The following is a 16,398-nucleotide window of genomic DNA, read 5'->3' on the forward strand; positions in this document are numbered from 1 at the left end:
CAAAATTTAGCCAGATCTGCAAGACGCATCCCCGTTCAAGGGGCCAACACTGCAAAGGATGCAACCATCACAACGGAGGAGTTTCGGCTCGGGTTGACAGCTCTAACCGCTAGTCTGGGCCACCTAATCTGCAATTTCTCTACCTAAATCTAGGCCCAGAGGTGAACGCTTGCCTCACAATCATGAGGCTGCCAGTTCGATCCTAGCAGAGGCAGATGTAGTGTCTCCTTCTTGGGCATGGGGTTGGACTAGATGACCTGCAAGGTCCTTTCCATCTCTGTTAAATCAGTTAAACCACGAATCAGAGTTTTCAAAAATGTCCCAATTTCTCTGAGATTTGTCACTTTCGGCCCCCGCTTCCAAAATCACCCCGGGATAATTTGATTCTCGATTGACAGCTGCCCTCAACTTACAACGGTTCTGTTTAGCAACCAGTTAGGACGGTACTGGGGGGGGACCATTCTTCACACTTAACGACAGATCAAAATTCAAATGCTGGACAACCGACTCGTATTTATGACAGTCATGATACCCTCTTGTGATGGGGAAGCCAGACGCGCTTAACAACAACGCTCCTCACTTAACAATGCCAGGGATTCACTTAACAACGGTGGCAAGGACTCCTAACCTGAGGTAAAATTTAGCGCGTTTCTCGCTTAGCCACCTCAATTGCGGTCGTGATGGTGAGGACGGCAAGAAAGACCCCCCCTCTCTCCCCAAACGGAGGTCAAAGGGCAGATAAAAAATTGAAAAGGGGGGAGGGGGAAGAGTTTAGCCAACGCTGAGGTAAAAGAAAAACACCCTGAAACCGTAAATAAGAAACATGGGAATATTTTTTTCCATTTAATACTAGAATCTCTCAATATTTTGAGATGCAGGCTCGTTTTTTTTTTCTCTTTTCTTTTTATGCAATTACATCCAATGTTAAAATTGGTAATACATAATTTACAAAGATTAACATCAAAACAATGGTCTATTTAAGATATGCTTTTGTAAAAAGGAAATATATTAGCAGCAATTCTTCTCAGTCACCACACGGCTTTTGCCCCATGCAGGCTAAAAAGAGTTTTGTTATCATCTCCACTTTGCCACAAAATGTAGTGCTTTTTGTTTTTTTCTTTCTTTCTTTATCGTTTTTTCTTTCTTTCTTTCTTTTATAATTTTTTCCTGGGCTTCTTTCTTTTTATCAGGGTTGTGATTTTTTTGTTTGAAAACAAAGGTCTGGTCTCCCCCTTTTTAAAAAAGTTTTCATACAAAATAAACCTCCCCTTCCCTCCCACCCGCCCGATTAATTTAATTTCCCCTCCTTAAAAAGTCAGCGATTCTTCTACAACCGTTTTAAAGAAAACAAAGCCAAAAAAAATTTCATTTTTTTAAAAAGAAAGGAATGGGTGGGAGGAAGAGGAGGGGTGGGGGGGGGAAGAAAAAAGCCAACACAAATTCTTCGCGCTTCTCTAGAATTTGATTGTCTAAAAATCATCGGCTTCGTATTTATTTACTTACTCTTTTCGACAAAAAAAGATTTCTCTTTTTTTTTTCTTTTTAAAAAAAACGGCAAAGTTTTTAGTGTCTCTCACCACACACGTTCCCCCCCTGGGCACGCTTTGAAATTTTTTTTTATTTTTTTTAAAAAATCAACATTATTATTCTTCTTCTCTGCTCCACCGTCAGCAACATCGAACATTATTATTATTTTCTTTTTATAAAAGGACTTTTGTTTTTAAACCTCTCTCTCTCTCTTTTAGTGTTTGACACCATTTCGAGACCAAAAAAAGAAAAAAAAAAAGAAAAGAAAATCCCGCCCGCTCCTATTTTCGAACTCGGCGCAACTAAAAGAAAAGTTATTGTTTCTTTCCCCTTCCCCAAAACTCCCTTAATTTTTAAAACATGCGATTTTGTGGTTCGTCCCACACGACACAAAGGTTTGAGTATCACATACTCTTGACTTCTGCTATACAATTGCTTCTCTACAGTAAGAAAATAATTCCAAACGGTTTTTTTTCTCCTTTTTTGTCTTTTGTGTGGTTTTTCTTTTTTAATAAAATATTTTTTTCCTCTTTTTGCGCCGCGATGGGCCGTCGTTATTGTCCCCCTCTCGTTTTATTTCCCCTGATCTCAACAAAAACCCCTCTTCTCTCTTTTCCTCCTTCCCCCGTCCGTCAAAACCCCCATTTTTTAAAAACAAAAATAAAAACAGTTGAAATCCTCAGTTTTATGAGTGGAATGGCGTCTCGGTTATTTTTCGTTGTGTATTTCCTCTGTTGTGGTTTCAAACTAAGATCAAAACAAGAATTTATATAGTCAATGAGAAAAATGTACAGTGGTTGGACAAAAAGTTGGTCCGTCCAAGAAGGAACATGGAGAAAGAGAGAAAGAGAGGAAAAAGACAGAGAGAGAGAGAGAGAGAGAGAGTTTTACCATATTGCTTTACAATCACACGAGAGAAAAATAAAAATAAAAGGAAAGGTTAAGATATATACAACTTGGCACATTTAAAAACAGGGTTTTGTTTATAAGGACACGAAAAAACAGGACCAGAATATGCATGTGAACGCCAAAAAGACGAAGAGCGGGAAGCCACGTTAAAGAGCCAGTCTAAAAAAAACAAAACCCCTTCGATTTCTGTGGGTTGTCCTTTTTTTTTTTTGGGCTGCTCTGGAAAAGTTTGCAGAAAGTCTCTCTCTTTTTAAAAATAAAAAATAAAAACTCCCCGCATGACAAGTCTGTATTATTTTGCAGCAAACCAGAGGGGCAAAAGAAAGGGGGGAGAAAAATGACGCCAACCCCCAATCCTTGTTTTTGTCGTCCGTGTTGATATACATATATATTTATATATATGTATATACACACATATATATATATTTTAACCCCCTTTGTCCCTGGCCGAAGAGGCGGAGTGCGAAATACACCGCCTCTTTAAGAGGCAGCCGCTTTGCAAAGCTGTACAGTTTGCCTTTTGAAATAAAAACAGTTTTTTTTAAAAACCAGGGAGGAAAGAAAAAAGAAAAATTAAAAAAGGGGAAAAAAGATGCAAGATTAGTGTCATCGGTGGGTTCGGTCGTCTCGAAAAGCTTCGCGACTGAACGCTCGCTCGGAAATAACCGTTTCTCCATGGTTCTTGTAGTGAAAAGGGTAATAACCCCCCCCCCTCCTTCTCCTGTTATCATCGTGGGAGATTTTCTCTGGATTTTCCCATCCTTCCCCTCCTTCTCAATTTCCCCGCCACGATATACATCGGACGCCGAAGAGAACGACAGCTGGGTATGAAAAGGGGGCAGAAGAGGGAAAAGGCGATTAAATAAAAAAAAAGAAGGGAAGAAAGAAGAGGAAAGGAAAAATAAAGAAAGAGACGGGGAAAGCCTGTTAGAAAAACGGGGCGCTTTTCTGAGCCTCGAACCTACTTTTTTAAAAAAAAAATCTGCAGGAGGAGGGGGGGAAGAAATAAAAAACAAAAGGATTTATCATTAAGCGCAGCACCCCCTCTGTCCCGTCCTATAGTTTGGGGATACGTGACTTGGGACCCAAGTGCTTCCGAAAAAAAATCCAACTGTGGTTCCCCGGAATTGGGGGTGGGGGGCATCCTCAGGAACAGGACCCCTCCTGTGTGCAAAATGTCCCAGCAGGGAAATCCTTCCCCCGTCTCGTCCTGGTTCCTGCCACAGACCGGATTTCTTTAAAATACATACCGTATACATATACATATATTTATATATATATGCAAAATGCTTTAGGGGTGGGCTTAGCTATCTGGGGTGACGGGCAGTGCCTGGATAATTCCCCAGATTTAGCAAAGATTTAGGGGAAACACCCCCCCCCGTCTCTATTTTTCTAGGCGGCGCCTCGTTTTCCTCCCTCTGGACCCATCGGAGTGAAATGGGGCGGGGAATAAAAAAAAGAATAAATTAAAACGGTGACCATCCCTCTCCCTGGAGGAGAGAGGTTTTTTTCCTAAGTACCTTAAAAGAATGGCGGCGCTGAACGCTCCAGGGGGGGATGCGTGGGTGAGGGAGGGAGGGGGGAATAAGGTGGGAGGGGGGCGGCTGGCCTGCCCAAGTGCAGAGTCTAAGTGCTACAGAACCGTCGTTTCCGTCAGCTTCTTTCTTGCTCTGGAACCCGGACCGGGGGGTGGGGGTGGTTCTTCTGCCTCGACTGCTGTGGGTTGCTTCCGCCAGGAGGGCTGAGAGACACGGGATGGTGGAGGGGGGGTCCCCCCCCAAAAGAATCCGGTCTGGCTGTCAAGTTTTATGCCCGGACGGCCGGACGAACTGGCAAGATGGGGCACCCTCTCCGCAACGGGGTTGGGGGGGTAAGGAAGGTGGGCGGGCGGGCGCAGTGCGCAGGGGGAGGAGAAAACCCACGAGGCGGGTTCACTTCCTGCAGCGGGTTCACTTCCTGCAGCTGCTCTCCGGCAGGAGGAGGGTGCGACGTCGCAGCTTTCGTCCGGAGCCTTCCTCCAACAGGTAGGTGACGTCGATGGCTGCACGGAGGGGAGAGAGAAGCGGGAAGGTTTAAGAAGGAGTTTTGAAAGCTGGTGGTTGAAGAGCACAACGCAACAGCCGTTTTGTCGTTTGTTTTATATTTATTGGACTTTATTGGACTTATATAAGACTCTGAGGGGCGGCATACAAATCCAATAAAAATGAAAGAGGGAGGGAAGGAGATAGGAAGGAAGAGAGAGGGAGAGGGTAGAAGGTAAGGAAAGGAGGAAGGAGTGATGAAAGAGATGGATGGGTTGATGGTGGAAAGAAGGAAGGAAGGAATGGAAGGAGGAAGGAAAACTGAAAGAGGAAGGGAGGAAGAAAGGGGAGAGAGTAGTAAGGAAGAAGAAAAGGAGGGAGGGACGGTGGGAAGGGAGGACAAATGAAAGAGGAAAGGAAGGAGATAGGGAAGGAAGGAAGGAAGAGAAGGGAAGAAAGGTAGGGAAAGAGAGAGGAAGGAAGGAAGGAAGGAGTGATGAAAAAGATGGATGGATGGATGACGGACAGAAGGGAGAAAGGAAATAAGGAAATGGAGAAGAAAAACCGAAAGAGGGGAAGGGAGGAAGAAAGGAAGGAGATGCAGTAGTAAGAGAGAAGAAAAGGAGGGTGGAAAGGAAAGGAAGATATGGATGTAGAGGAAGGGAGGAACAAGCAGATAGAGATGGAAGAAATGAAAAAAGGAAGGAAAGAAGGAAGGAAAGGAGGGAGAGATGGAAGAGAAGAAAGGAACGAAAAAGGAAAGAGAGGAAGGGAAAAGGGAAGGAAGGTGGGAGGGAAGTTTTTATTTACTTTTTATTTGTTTACATTTATAGGGTTCCAGGGAAACTCACCGTTTTTTCCTGGGATCCTCTCTAAGAGGTTGAGGAGTATTTGGTTCAGCCGCTCCCGTTGCAGCTGCCGGCGTTCTTCCGGGCTGCAAGGCTCCCTGGGCTCGGGGCTGCCCTCCTCGGCCTTTTGATCCAGCTCCACGGTCTCCAGGGGAGGGGCCTCTTTCTCGGGTTCCTCCTGGTGGGCTGGGGGCTCTCCGGGAGGGGGCTCAGGGTTGGCGATGCCCTCTTCCGGGAGGGGGAGAGGCTCCTCCTCCTGAGGCAGGTCTTTATTTTGGGACTTGGAGCGGTCGGACTTCCAAGATGACCTGGGGAGGGAGGAAAGGGGAGGAATGATGGAATAACAGAGCTGGAAGGGGCCCTTGGAGGTCCTCTAGTCCAACCCCCTGCTCAAGCAGGAGACCCTATCCCGTTTCAGACAAATGGCTGTCCAATCTCTTCTTAAAAACCTCCAGTGAAAAAGTACATAAACATCTTTACAATTTACATTTCTATAACATCGAAAAGAAGAAAAATGTCTATGCATATACATCCTTCTACCCATTTGTTTATCTATCACAATAATTTTAATAATAATAATTATGGGGTTATTTTCTTCTTTTTAATATTTACAATTACTATTTATTTGTTTGTCTGTTTGTATTTAACCCTTTAACCTATTTAAATGTTTCGATCATGTCCCCCCTTTCCCTCCTGTCCTCCAGACTCTACAGATTGAGTTCATGAAGTCTTTCCTGATACGTTTTATGCTTAAGACCTTCCACCATTTTTTTACCCGTCTTTCGACCCGTTCAATATTGTCAATATCTTTTTGTAGGTGAGGTCTCCAGAACTGAACACAGTATTATTCCAAATGTGGTCTCACTAATAATTATAAATATGTCCAAGACGATGTAAAAACAGGGAAAAGATGTTAAGAAAATAAGTTCTTAAAAAAATACCATATTAACAGACTGCCAGATAAAAGGATTTTTTTTTCTTCTTTCAAGCAGAAGTCATTCAAGGGATGGTTAAGAAGGGGAGGGAGGAAGGAGTTTTCAAAGAAGATTAAAGGGGGAGAGGAGAGAGGAAGGAAGGAAGGTTGGAGAGAAGGGAAGGAAGGTAGATAGATGGGACAGATGGAGAGTGTGTGAGGGGAGTGAGAAAATGAGACTTGAATGCAGACTGATGATTTATTACAAAGAAAAAGGTGTAAATGTGGGTATAGAAATGATTAGGGATATAGATTTAGGCACTCTTTTTTGTTATATTTTTAATTCAATTTTTAATGTCGCCCTTCTCATTAAGACTCAGGGCGGCTTACAACATGTTAGCAATAGCACTTTTTAACAGAGCCAGCCTATTGCCCCCGCAATCCGGGTATGTTTGTTGGTTGGCATATGCATCGACATTTGTATGATTATGTGTGGGAAAAAGAAAACACTTTTTACAAAAAAGAAAAAAGAATTTGGTTTCCTGATCTGGACTACCTCGAAGGGCTGCCGTGAAGAGGTTTCCACGCAGCCATCGAGGGCACTCACCTGCCTCCATTCCTCTTGTAGTTGTCTGGCACATAATGGGGCTGAAAAAGAAAGGAAAGGCCATCAGAACCAAGGGCCCAGGCTACCTTGAGGCCTATCAATCAAATATCCCAGGGAGGGAGAGGTTGGGGAAATGGAGGCTGGGCCTGGGTGAAGGTCCGTTCACATACCGCAAAGCGTTAAACTACCAACCACAGCCTTTCCAAAGGTTGGGAATTCCCGATGAAAAAGGAAGGAATTGGTACAATGCAGGTTAATTTGTAGTTTAATTTAATTTAACTTAATTTAATTTACGGAGAGGGGCGGCATACAAACCTAATAAATAAATAAATAAATAAGTAAAAAATTGACTTATATACTTATAGTTTATTATATTTGTATGCCGCCCCTCTCCGAAGACTCGGGGCGGCTCACAACATAACAGTGATGCAATACATTACAAATCCAATAGTAGAAAATTGAATCAATTTTAAAAACATTAATAACATAGTAAAATCCCTAACTATACAATCATACACATTCAACCTAATCCATCATACAGTAAGGCCGAAAGCATAATAAAAAAAAGAGGGGAGAAGGTGGTAATTATCTCCACGTCTGGGGACAAAGATGGGTCTTCAGCATTTTACGGGAGGCGAGGAGGGTGGGGGCTGTTCGAATCTCCAGAGGGAGTTGATTCCAGAGGGCCGGGGCCGCCACAGACAAGGCTCTTCCCCTGGGTCCCGCCAGCTGACATTGTTTGGTCAACGGGACCCGGAGAAGACCAACTCTGTGGGACCTAATCAGCCGCTGGGATTATAGGCTGCCCAAACCTGTGGGACTCAGCGGCTAAGTCCTTGAATTACATTTAGCGACTGTTTGAAGTTACGGCGGCATTGAGAAAAACGGGCTTGTGCTCGTTTCTCACGCTTAACGATCGTTGTCGCCTCCCTGTGGTCCCGTGGTTGACATTTGACCCACTGACTTGGGTTTATGACAGTTGCAGCCTCGGTGTGTGTGTGTGTGATGTGTTGTGTTCCCCTGTTGTGACCTTCTAACAAACGGCGTGTGTGGGTGTGTTTAAAGCCAGATTTACTTCACAACTGGGTGGCTAATTTAATGACGATGTTCGGCCTGTTTCACCAACGCGGTGAGGAAAGTTGTAAAAAACCAGAGGGGCCGAACTTTTGCAGCCTGAATTTGGAGCTCTGCCGCGGTGCTTGAGTGAAGGGGCTACCTGAATTTAAGGGAGGTGGTCGCAGGGAAGTGGGTGGGGCAACCGGAGTCTTCCCTGCCGGGGAGGGTTAAAGGAGTTGCTCACCGAGAAGTCTCTTTTCGGAGCCAGCCGTTTCGGGAAGTGGTCGAAGGCGTAGGATTTGGTGCAAACCGGGTAGCGGTTACGGTGGATTTTGTAAAAGAGATGGGCCGATTTGTCCAGCCGATAATCGCAGATGTAGACGTCCGGCTCCTTCGCCCCTTTGGGTCTTCCTGCAAGGGTGGGGGGGGGGAGAAGTTTTCTAGGCCGTTCTCAGAACACCCCCCCCCAAAGACCACCAGCCTGGAGGGATCTGGGATCTGCCCGACTTGCCTTTGCAGTAGGTGTAGAGATCCAGCACGCAGCAGGTCCCGACCACGGCCTCCAGAGGGATGATCTCGTACAGGGGCACCCGGAAGAGTTCGTTGTGGTAGAACTTGCGGGAAGGCGAGTGGTGGGTTTCGTGCGGGCGGAAGTAGTGGTGGCCGAAGGCGAAGCGTTCCCCCCTGCAGGAAGGCGAGAAGCAGAGGGAGGTGTCCCCCACACACACACACAACGTTAAAGCCGCTGTGCTCAAAGAGGAGGCTCCTCTGGGCAACCAACACTGACTTGGAAGGGTTTCGTTTTAAAAAACAAATTGAACTCGAGAGCTCGTTGCTAAGGCAGCGTTTCTCGGTTTTAGCAACTTTTAAGAGGGCTGGACTTCCACTCCCAGAATCCCCCAAGCAGTCTGCTTTTAAGATGGGTGGATTTCAAGCTCCCAGAATCCCCAGATATCATAGCAGTATGGGCTTAGAGTCCTGGAATGCTGTGCTGGCTGAGGAATCCTGGGACTTGAAGCCCACCCCTCTTAAAACTTTCAAACGTGAGAAAGGCCACTTTAAGGAAGCTTCTTGAATGAGGAGCAAAACAACTGGACTGCTGAACATCTGGTTCCCATGGACCTTTCTTAGGCCTAAAGGTATATTTGCCCCACATAGTAGGGCTCCAGGTAGCATCCAAATCAAAGCACTCCTCAAAGTTCAAATGTATTGCCGGCACTTACACTGGAAAACCTGGATCCGAGTTTCCCACCCAGTTGAAAACTCACCTCCCTTGTCCCCCACCCACAAACGTGTCGTGATGCCCACTCAGATTGTGCCAGCATAGCAAGTCCTCCTTCAGCTTCCACCCAGTGGGGCAGGCAAGGGATGGCCTTGAACCCCTCGAAAGAATGCTTTGTGGCTGCATCTTTCTCTCATGAAAATCACCCCTCGGAAGTTCCCATAAACATCAGACTTTGTATAGATAGTTGTGACAAGCCGTTGATTTGTCACCAACTTCTGCACCGGCTTGACCCTCCTTCCCCTTATTCTTCAGAAACTTGTGATGTGCCGGCCCCAAAAAGAAACCGGTGGAAACCCTTCCGTTGTTTGCCACGAATTCACGGCATCTACCGCAACTACTTCCAGCGTGGCACCAAGGGGAAAAGACCAGACTTGTTTTTTCTCCCCGTGAAAAACAACAACAACTCACTTCTCGTTTTTCCACAGCTTCTCGATCCGGAAGATGTCCAGCCTTTCGCGGTTGATGTGGGACAGCAGGCGGTAGGACTGCCGGACCGGGTGGCCGTCGGGGGTCCTTCGGCTATCTCGCATCAGGTAGACACAGTCACCTGCGGGAGGGAAGCAGGGAAAGGCCTCAAATACACCAGAAGGGACGTAAGGAAAAAACTAAACGAACAAAAAACCCAAAGGAAGAAAAACAGGAAAAGAATGAGGAAGAATCCCAATGGGATTTGAGTATCCCAAAAGCTGTTTCAGAAAGATTTACTACCTTCCCCCATGATGTGCCTTTTGGGTGGGCTGAATGTGGAGGTACCACTGACTTAGAAACATAGAAACATAGAAGATTGACGGCAGAAAAAGACCTCATGGTCCCTCTAGTCTGCCCTTATACTATTTTTTTGTATTTTATCTTAGGATGGATATAGGTTTATCCCAGGCATGTTTAAATTCAGTTCCTGTGGCTTGGCCCCCCTCCACCAGTGAGCGAGAAGAGACCCTGGAGAGAAGGCAAGAGCTACCCCACGGCCTTCTTGGCTGCCAATCACTCCCCCAGGGACAGGCACCCACCTTGGCGGAGCAAGAGATCGTCCCGTAACAGACAGATGAAGTAAACGCAGCCGGGCTGGGTGTAATGAGGCCGGGGAATCATCGGAACCTCCTAGGAGGAGACGAGAGAGAGAGAGAGAGGAGGGTCCCCCCGGCGGGGGGGGGGGGGGGGGGGAGGAGAAAGAAAGAAGGGAAAAAAATCAGCTTTCCTACCAGGAATTGTTTCAAAGATGGTTCAAAGCAACAGGAAAAGAACCAGTTTGCTCTCTAGTGGCTGAAGCAGGATAGAAATTGGGAGTTCTAGTCCTCCCATTCGTTTGGGTGACTTTGAACCAATCACCAGGAAACTGTGAATTCTAGTCCCGCCTTAGGCATGGAATTTGTTTGGCTGACTTTGAACCAATCACCAGGAGACTGGGAATTCTAGTCCCGCCTTAGGCATGAAAGGTGGCTGGGTGACTTTGGGCCAATCACCAGGAGACAGTGAGTTCTAGTCCCTCCTTAGGCATGGAATTCCTTTGGCTGACTTTGAACCAATCACCAGGAGGCAGTGAGTTCTAGTCCCGCCTTAGGTATGGAATTCGTTTGGCTGACTTTGAACCAATCACCAGGAGACTGGGAATTCTAGTCCCACCTTAGCCATGAAAGGTGGCTAGGTGACTTTGGGCCAATCACCAGGAGACAGTGAGTTCTAGTGCCGCCTTAGGCATGGAATTCGTTTGGCTGACTTTGAACCAATCACCAGGAGACAGTGAGTTCTAGTGCCGCCTTAGGCATGGAATTCGTTTGGCTGACTTTGAACCAATCACCAGGAGACAGTGAGTTCTAGTGCCGCCTTAGGCATGGAATTCGTTTGGCTGACTTTGAACCAATCACCAGGAGACTGGGAATTCTAGTCCCGCCTTCGGCATGAAAGCCGGCTGGGTGACTGTGAGCCAATCTCTCCCTCTCATCTCAACCCAACTTGGTCGTTATTCTGGGTAAAGTAGGATGAGGAAATATGTGCGTTCACATCCCGGAGGCTTTTTGTCTACTTATAGACACTTACCCGATCCACTGTGCGCAGCTCGCACTGTTCACACAGATAGTGTTCGACATCCGAGTTCACCCCCATGCAGTCGCAGTGCTGCCAAACCTGCGAGAGAAAGGGAGGCCTCAGGAAATGCCAAGAAAGGAACCTTGGCTCGGTAGAAGCGAAAAATAATAATAATTATGTATTGGGGGGGGGGGGAGGAGTACAATTTCCCGGCTGAGAAGTTTAGAACAGCAATACAGTAATACCTCGCTACTTCGCGGTTCATCTTTCGTGGATTCGCTACTTCACGGGTTTTCAAACAAGGCTTAAATCCATTAAATAATTTAAATCCATTAAAAATTCATAAAATCCTTCTACAGTACTACTGTACTCTATTAAAGAAATTGGTAGGATACCACATGTAGTTCCAGCTGAGAAACATTACAGAACGACTGTTTCATGCAAAGGGTGGGTTTTAAAAGTCCGAATAGAATAGAATAGAATAGAATAGAATTTTATTGGCCAAGAGTGATTGGACACACAAGGAATTTGTCTTGGTGCATATGCTCTCAACGTACATAAAATAAAATATACATTTGTCAAGAATCATGTGGTACAACACTTAATGATTGTCATAGGGGTGAAATAAGCAATGAAGAAGAAATATTAATAAAAATCTTAGGATATACGCAACAAGTTACAGTCATACAGTCAACATGGGAGGAAATGGGTGATAGGAATGATGAGAAAAACTAGAATTGCAGATTTAGTAGAAGGTCTGACAGTGTTGAGGGAATTATTTGTTTAGTAGAGTGATGGCGTTCGGGAAAAAAAACCTTGTTAAATACATAAAAAAATATCTTTCCTCTACTTCAGGGAAATTCGTTTTTCACGGGTGGTCTTGGAACGCATCCCCCGTGAAAAACGAGGGGTCACTTTACTGACCAAACCAGAGCAACGAAATAGCAATGGGTGGCTATTGTATTTTGGAAAACAAAAAACCTGAAAAAAAGATTCTTGCAACAGGAAAGAACCCAAGTTCTTACAAACGTCATAGATCAAAACCGGGGATGCTGTAGCTTTTAAGATCACGGTTTCCTCAAACATGGCCGCTTTTTTAAGATGCCTGGACTTCAACTCCCAGAATTCCGGGAGTTGAAATCAGTGGGTGGATTCCTATTGGTGTGCCGCTCCGGTAGCGGCTCGCCAATTGCGCAATTCTGGCGCGACAGCTCCGGTCTGCCTTTGCCAGTCTGGGCGTGCCGCCATCTTTAAAAAACCTTTTTGTTTCATGATTTTCGGGCCACTGAGCATGCGCAGAAGGAAAATTGTCCCTCTGAGCATGCGCAGAAGCAAAATCACACTGGGGACTCACACTCCATGTGCGAAACATCACAATGCATACACAGCACACCAGTAAGAAATAGTAGGTAACCCGCCCCGGGTTGAAATCCAGGCCTCTTAAAGGGGCCAAGGCTGGGGTGTGTGTGTGTGTGACCCCTGTTTTAGATCAAATCTGGGAAGATTTCGTTAATTTTTGGAGCAGGGAAACCTGGCTCTTTCCCGAGGGTCCGGGCAGGGGGTCCTCACCATGCACTTGTCGCACTGGATCATCAGCCCCTCGTCTTTGTACAAGCCGCAGATGCAGCGGATGACGTCTTCGTCCTTCTCGTGCCCGCTCTCCTTCTCGCATAGGGAGGTCTCGCTGCTGTCCGCCTCGCTGGCCGTCTCGCCCACGATCTCGTCGATCTGGGCGGCCGCTTCGTGGCGGGCGTTGTAGTAGGCTTTCCGCAGCCGGCAGACGTCCCGCCCGATCGGAGATTTGCGGCCGTAGTATTTCTGCAGGGAAGAAAAAGAGGGAAAATGTTTATCTTCTCTGGGGAGCTTCCAGATTCTTGGATTTAACGGGCCATGAAATACTAGGATTGGCCCCTTGTCCAGCTAAGTTCATATTTCTGGCAGGTGAAGAGGGGTGGGTTTTAATTCCCAGAATCCCCCAGCCAGCATCCTTTAAGATAGGTGGACTTCGACTCCCAGAATCCCCCAGCCAGGATACTTTAAAATATCTCAGGGACCGTCTTCTGATGCACGAATCCCAGCGACCAGTTAGATCCCACAGAGTTGGCCTTCTCCAGGTCCCGTCGACTAAATAATGTCGTCTGGTGAGACCCAGGGGAGAAGAGCCTTCTCTGTGTCGGCCCTGACCCTATGGAACCAGCTCCCCCCAGAGATTAGGATTGCCCCCACTCTCTTTGCCTTTCGTAAGCTCCTTAAAACCCACCTCTGCCGTCAGGCATGGGGGAATTGAGACATCTCCCTCAGGCCTATATAGTTTATGTATGGTATGTTTGCGTGTATGTTTTGCTTTTATTTTATTTTTTAAAATAGTATTTATTGAATATTTACAAATATAAAAAACAGTACAAAACAATATATTGACAAAACAAGATGTTCATGTCATGTGCGTATAATCATCGTTTTCAGTACAGTAATATCGAACATGCCACATCAAACAGTAACACCAAACACCCCTTTACCCCCCTACCCCCCCCCTCTGCCAGTTTGCAGCTATATTTTATTTTATTTTCCCGATTTTTTGTATCAGTGAAATCTTATCTCTTTAAATTTGTACAGTTGTTAATCTCAGTTTTCCTTTTCTAAATGTTGTGTTTGGTATTATGATTGTTATAGTTATATTTAATTTTGGTCTCTGAGAAGGAGTCAGCGAATAAATAAAATATTGCAATTGTTAAATAAATATCTTTGTTCAGTTCTTTGGGGGGTTTTTTCCCCCCGTTCAGTCTTGTTTTTGTTTATTTTAATTTTTTTTTCCTTTTAAATAAGGGTTTTTAAAAGATATTTTTAAATATTAGATTTGTTACTGTACATTGTTTTTATTATTGCTGTGAGCCGCCCCGAGTCTACAGAGAGGGGCGGCATACAAATCTAATAAATAATAATAAATAATAATAAAAAATGGGTGGACTTTGACTCCCAAAATTCCCCAGCCAGGATGCTTTAAGATGGCTGGACTTCAACTCCCAGAATTCCCCAGCCACAATGTTTAAAGATTGGTGGACTTTGATTCCCAGAATCCCCCAGCCAGCCTGCTTTAAGTTTTCGACTCCCAGGTTGGCTGGGGAATTCTGGGAGTTGTTGTCTTCCTATCTTAAAATTGCTGAGGTCGAGAAACACAGGTGGAATGTTATTCCCAGCGCCAAAGCGAAATCAAACCGAGCCGGGAATCTTTGGCAATGAAGGTTTTTGGAGGAGTGGGGGGGGGGACGACTCCTTGGTTTCAGACCACCGTGTGGCAGCTGCCCACTCACCTCGGCGTTGCGGAAAACCTTCAACATATCCCCGTCGAAGGCCTCCACCGTTTTGTAGTAGCCCGTCAGGATCTGCTTTTCGATGGTGGTGAGATCGAGGGGGTCGGAGATCTTCTCGTAGTAATCGGCGTTCCTGGTCCAGGGAGAGGTTGGAAGCGGGGAAAGGGATGAGCAGGGGCTCAGAGGTGGTGGTGGTGGTGGAGGGATAGAAGGAGTCTGCCCACACAGCTCGAAGCCCTCCAGCCCCCCCCCCCCCCTTTGGCGAAAGGACTTAACTTTTTTTTTGGAGGGACAACCAGCAAAGGGGTGGCCAGGACTTGCCTGGAGGAATCTAGAAATCAAAAGGAGAGGAAGGGCGTGAGAATCAAGATCAAGTGTTAATACCACTTTACTACTACTCCTCTTCCTCCCATTCTTTCTCCTCTACTCTGCAAACCACATCTCCCCTTCAGCACTGATGATGTTACGTAGTTTGGCAATGAAACTTCTGCAAGATCAGTTTCCGGTCACAATTCAAAGTGTTGGTAATGACCTATAAAGCCCTTCATGGCACCGGACCAGAATATCTCCGGGACCGCCTTCTGCCGCACGAATCCCAGCGACCAATTAGGTCCCACAGAGTGGATCTTCTCCGGGTCCCATCGACTAAACAATGTTGTCTGGCAGGAGCCAGGGGAAGAGCCTTCTCTGTGGTGGCCCCGACCCTCTGGAACCAGCTCCACCCGGAGATTAGGACTGCCCCCACCCTCCTTGTCTTTTGTAAACTACTCAAGACCCACCTCTGCCGTCAGGCACGGGGGAATTGATTCCCCTGGGCCGTTTCCGCTTTACGTATGGTGTGTATAAGATGTATGATTGTTTTTTATATTAAGGTTTAAAATTGTTTTTAACTATTGGATTTGTACGGTTTTGTTGTTGTGAGCCGCTCCGAGTCTCCGGACAGGAACGGCATACAAATCTAATTAATTATTAATTAATTAATTAATTAATTAATTAAGAAAGAAAGAAAACCACCCAGCTGAGGAGAGCGCCAAAGGGCCCCAGAAAGAAACCCGGTCCTGCGTTCGAGGCGATTCTGCCCGAAGCTCGGGTTCGACTTCAGGTCCTCGCTTGCTGTCACCTTTGTAGGCAATGATGCCGTCGCAGATCTCCTTGAAGATCTGCGCCAGACGTGCTGCTCGGGCCACTTCGAGGTTTTCTTCGGCGGCCGCCAACCGCCGCGTCCTCACCGAGCGGGCGGTCTGCAGGGCGGAGAACTGGGTCATGAAGACATCTGAAAGAGAAGGGAGAGGGCGATGAAGGAGGGGGCCTCAGTAGGTTTCTGACAGCGTCACAGCGGCTTGAAATGACAAGGGTTGGACCAGGGGGGTCAGCAACCTGCGGCTCTGGAGCCGCATGTGGCCCCTTCATCCCTCTGCTGTGGCTCCCTATTGCCGATCGGCACTACAATTTTTTGAGAGGAGTGTCTGGTTAGAGTGGGAGGAAGCAGGGCACGCCAGGAGGAGACTCTATGGCAAGGGGTGGGTTTTTCCGGTCAGCTCCACAATTTCATAGGGCTTTCAGTTAAGACAGGCAGGGGGGAAAATACGCCACTCTAGGAGGAGACTCTATGGTAAGGGGTGGGTTTTTCCGGTCAGCTCCACAATTTAATAGGACTTTCAGTTAGAACAGGTGGAGGAAAAAATACGCCACTCTAGGAGGAGACTCTATGGCAAGGGGTGGGTTTTTCCAGTCCGCTCCACAATTTAATAGGGCTTTCGCTTAGAACAGGTGGAGGAAAAAATACACCGCTCTAGGAGGAGACTCTATGGCAAAGGGTGGGTTTTTCCGGTCAGCTCCACAATTATTTATTTATTATTTATTAATTGGATTTGTACGCCGCCCCCTTTCCGAGGACTCGGG

General features: G+C 46.4%; 1 protein-coding gene across 1 annotated transcript in view; it reads right to left on the bottom strand.

Annotated features, from left to right (window-relative positions):
* Positions 1 to 815: 815 nt before the first annotated feature.
* The window catches only part of ASH1L (ASH1 like histone lysine methyltransferase), an 81,094-nt gene continuing 65,511 nt past the window's right edge, over positions 816 to 16,398 (bottom strand). Inside the window, 12 exon segments of the mRNA XM_070766388.1 lie at positions 816 to 4,477; positions 5,309 to 5,613; positions 6,826 to 6,866; positions 8,126 to 8,292; positions 8,393 to 8,565; positions 9,575 to 9,713; positions 10,174 to 10,264; positions 11,201 to 11,287; positions 12,758 to 13,006; positions 14,497 to 14,629; positions 14,773 to 14,827; positions 15,617 to 15,769. Of these exon segments, the coding sequence (XP_070622489.1) occupies positions 4,386 to 4,477; positions 5,309 to 5,613; positions 6,826 to 6,866; positions 8,126 to 8,292; positions 8,393 to 8,565; positions 9,575 to 9,713; positions 10,174 to 10,264; positions 11,201 to 11,287; positions 12,758 to 13,006; positions 14,497 to 14,629; positions 14,773 to 14,827; positions 15,617 to 15,769 (1,685 nt within the window). The 3' untranslated portion in view covers positions 816 to 4,385.

The sequence above is a fragment of the Erythrolamprus reginae genome, chromosome 13 (assembly GCF_031021105.1).
Source record: "Erythrolamprus reginae isolate rEryReg1 chromosome 13, rEryReg1.hap1, whole genome shotgun sequence".
Lineage (NCBI taxonomy): Eukaryota > Metazoa > Chordata > Lepidosauria > Squamata > Dipsadidae > Erythrolamprus > Erythrolamprus reginae.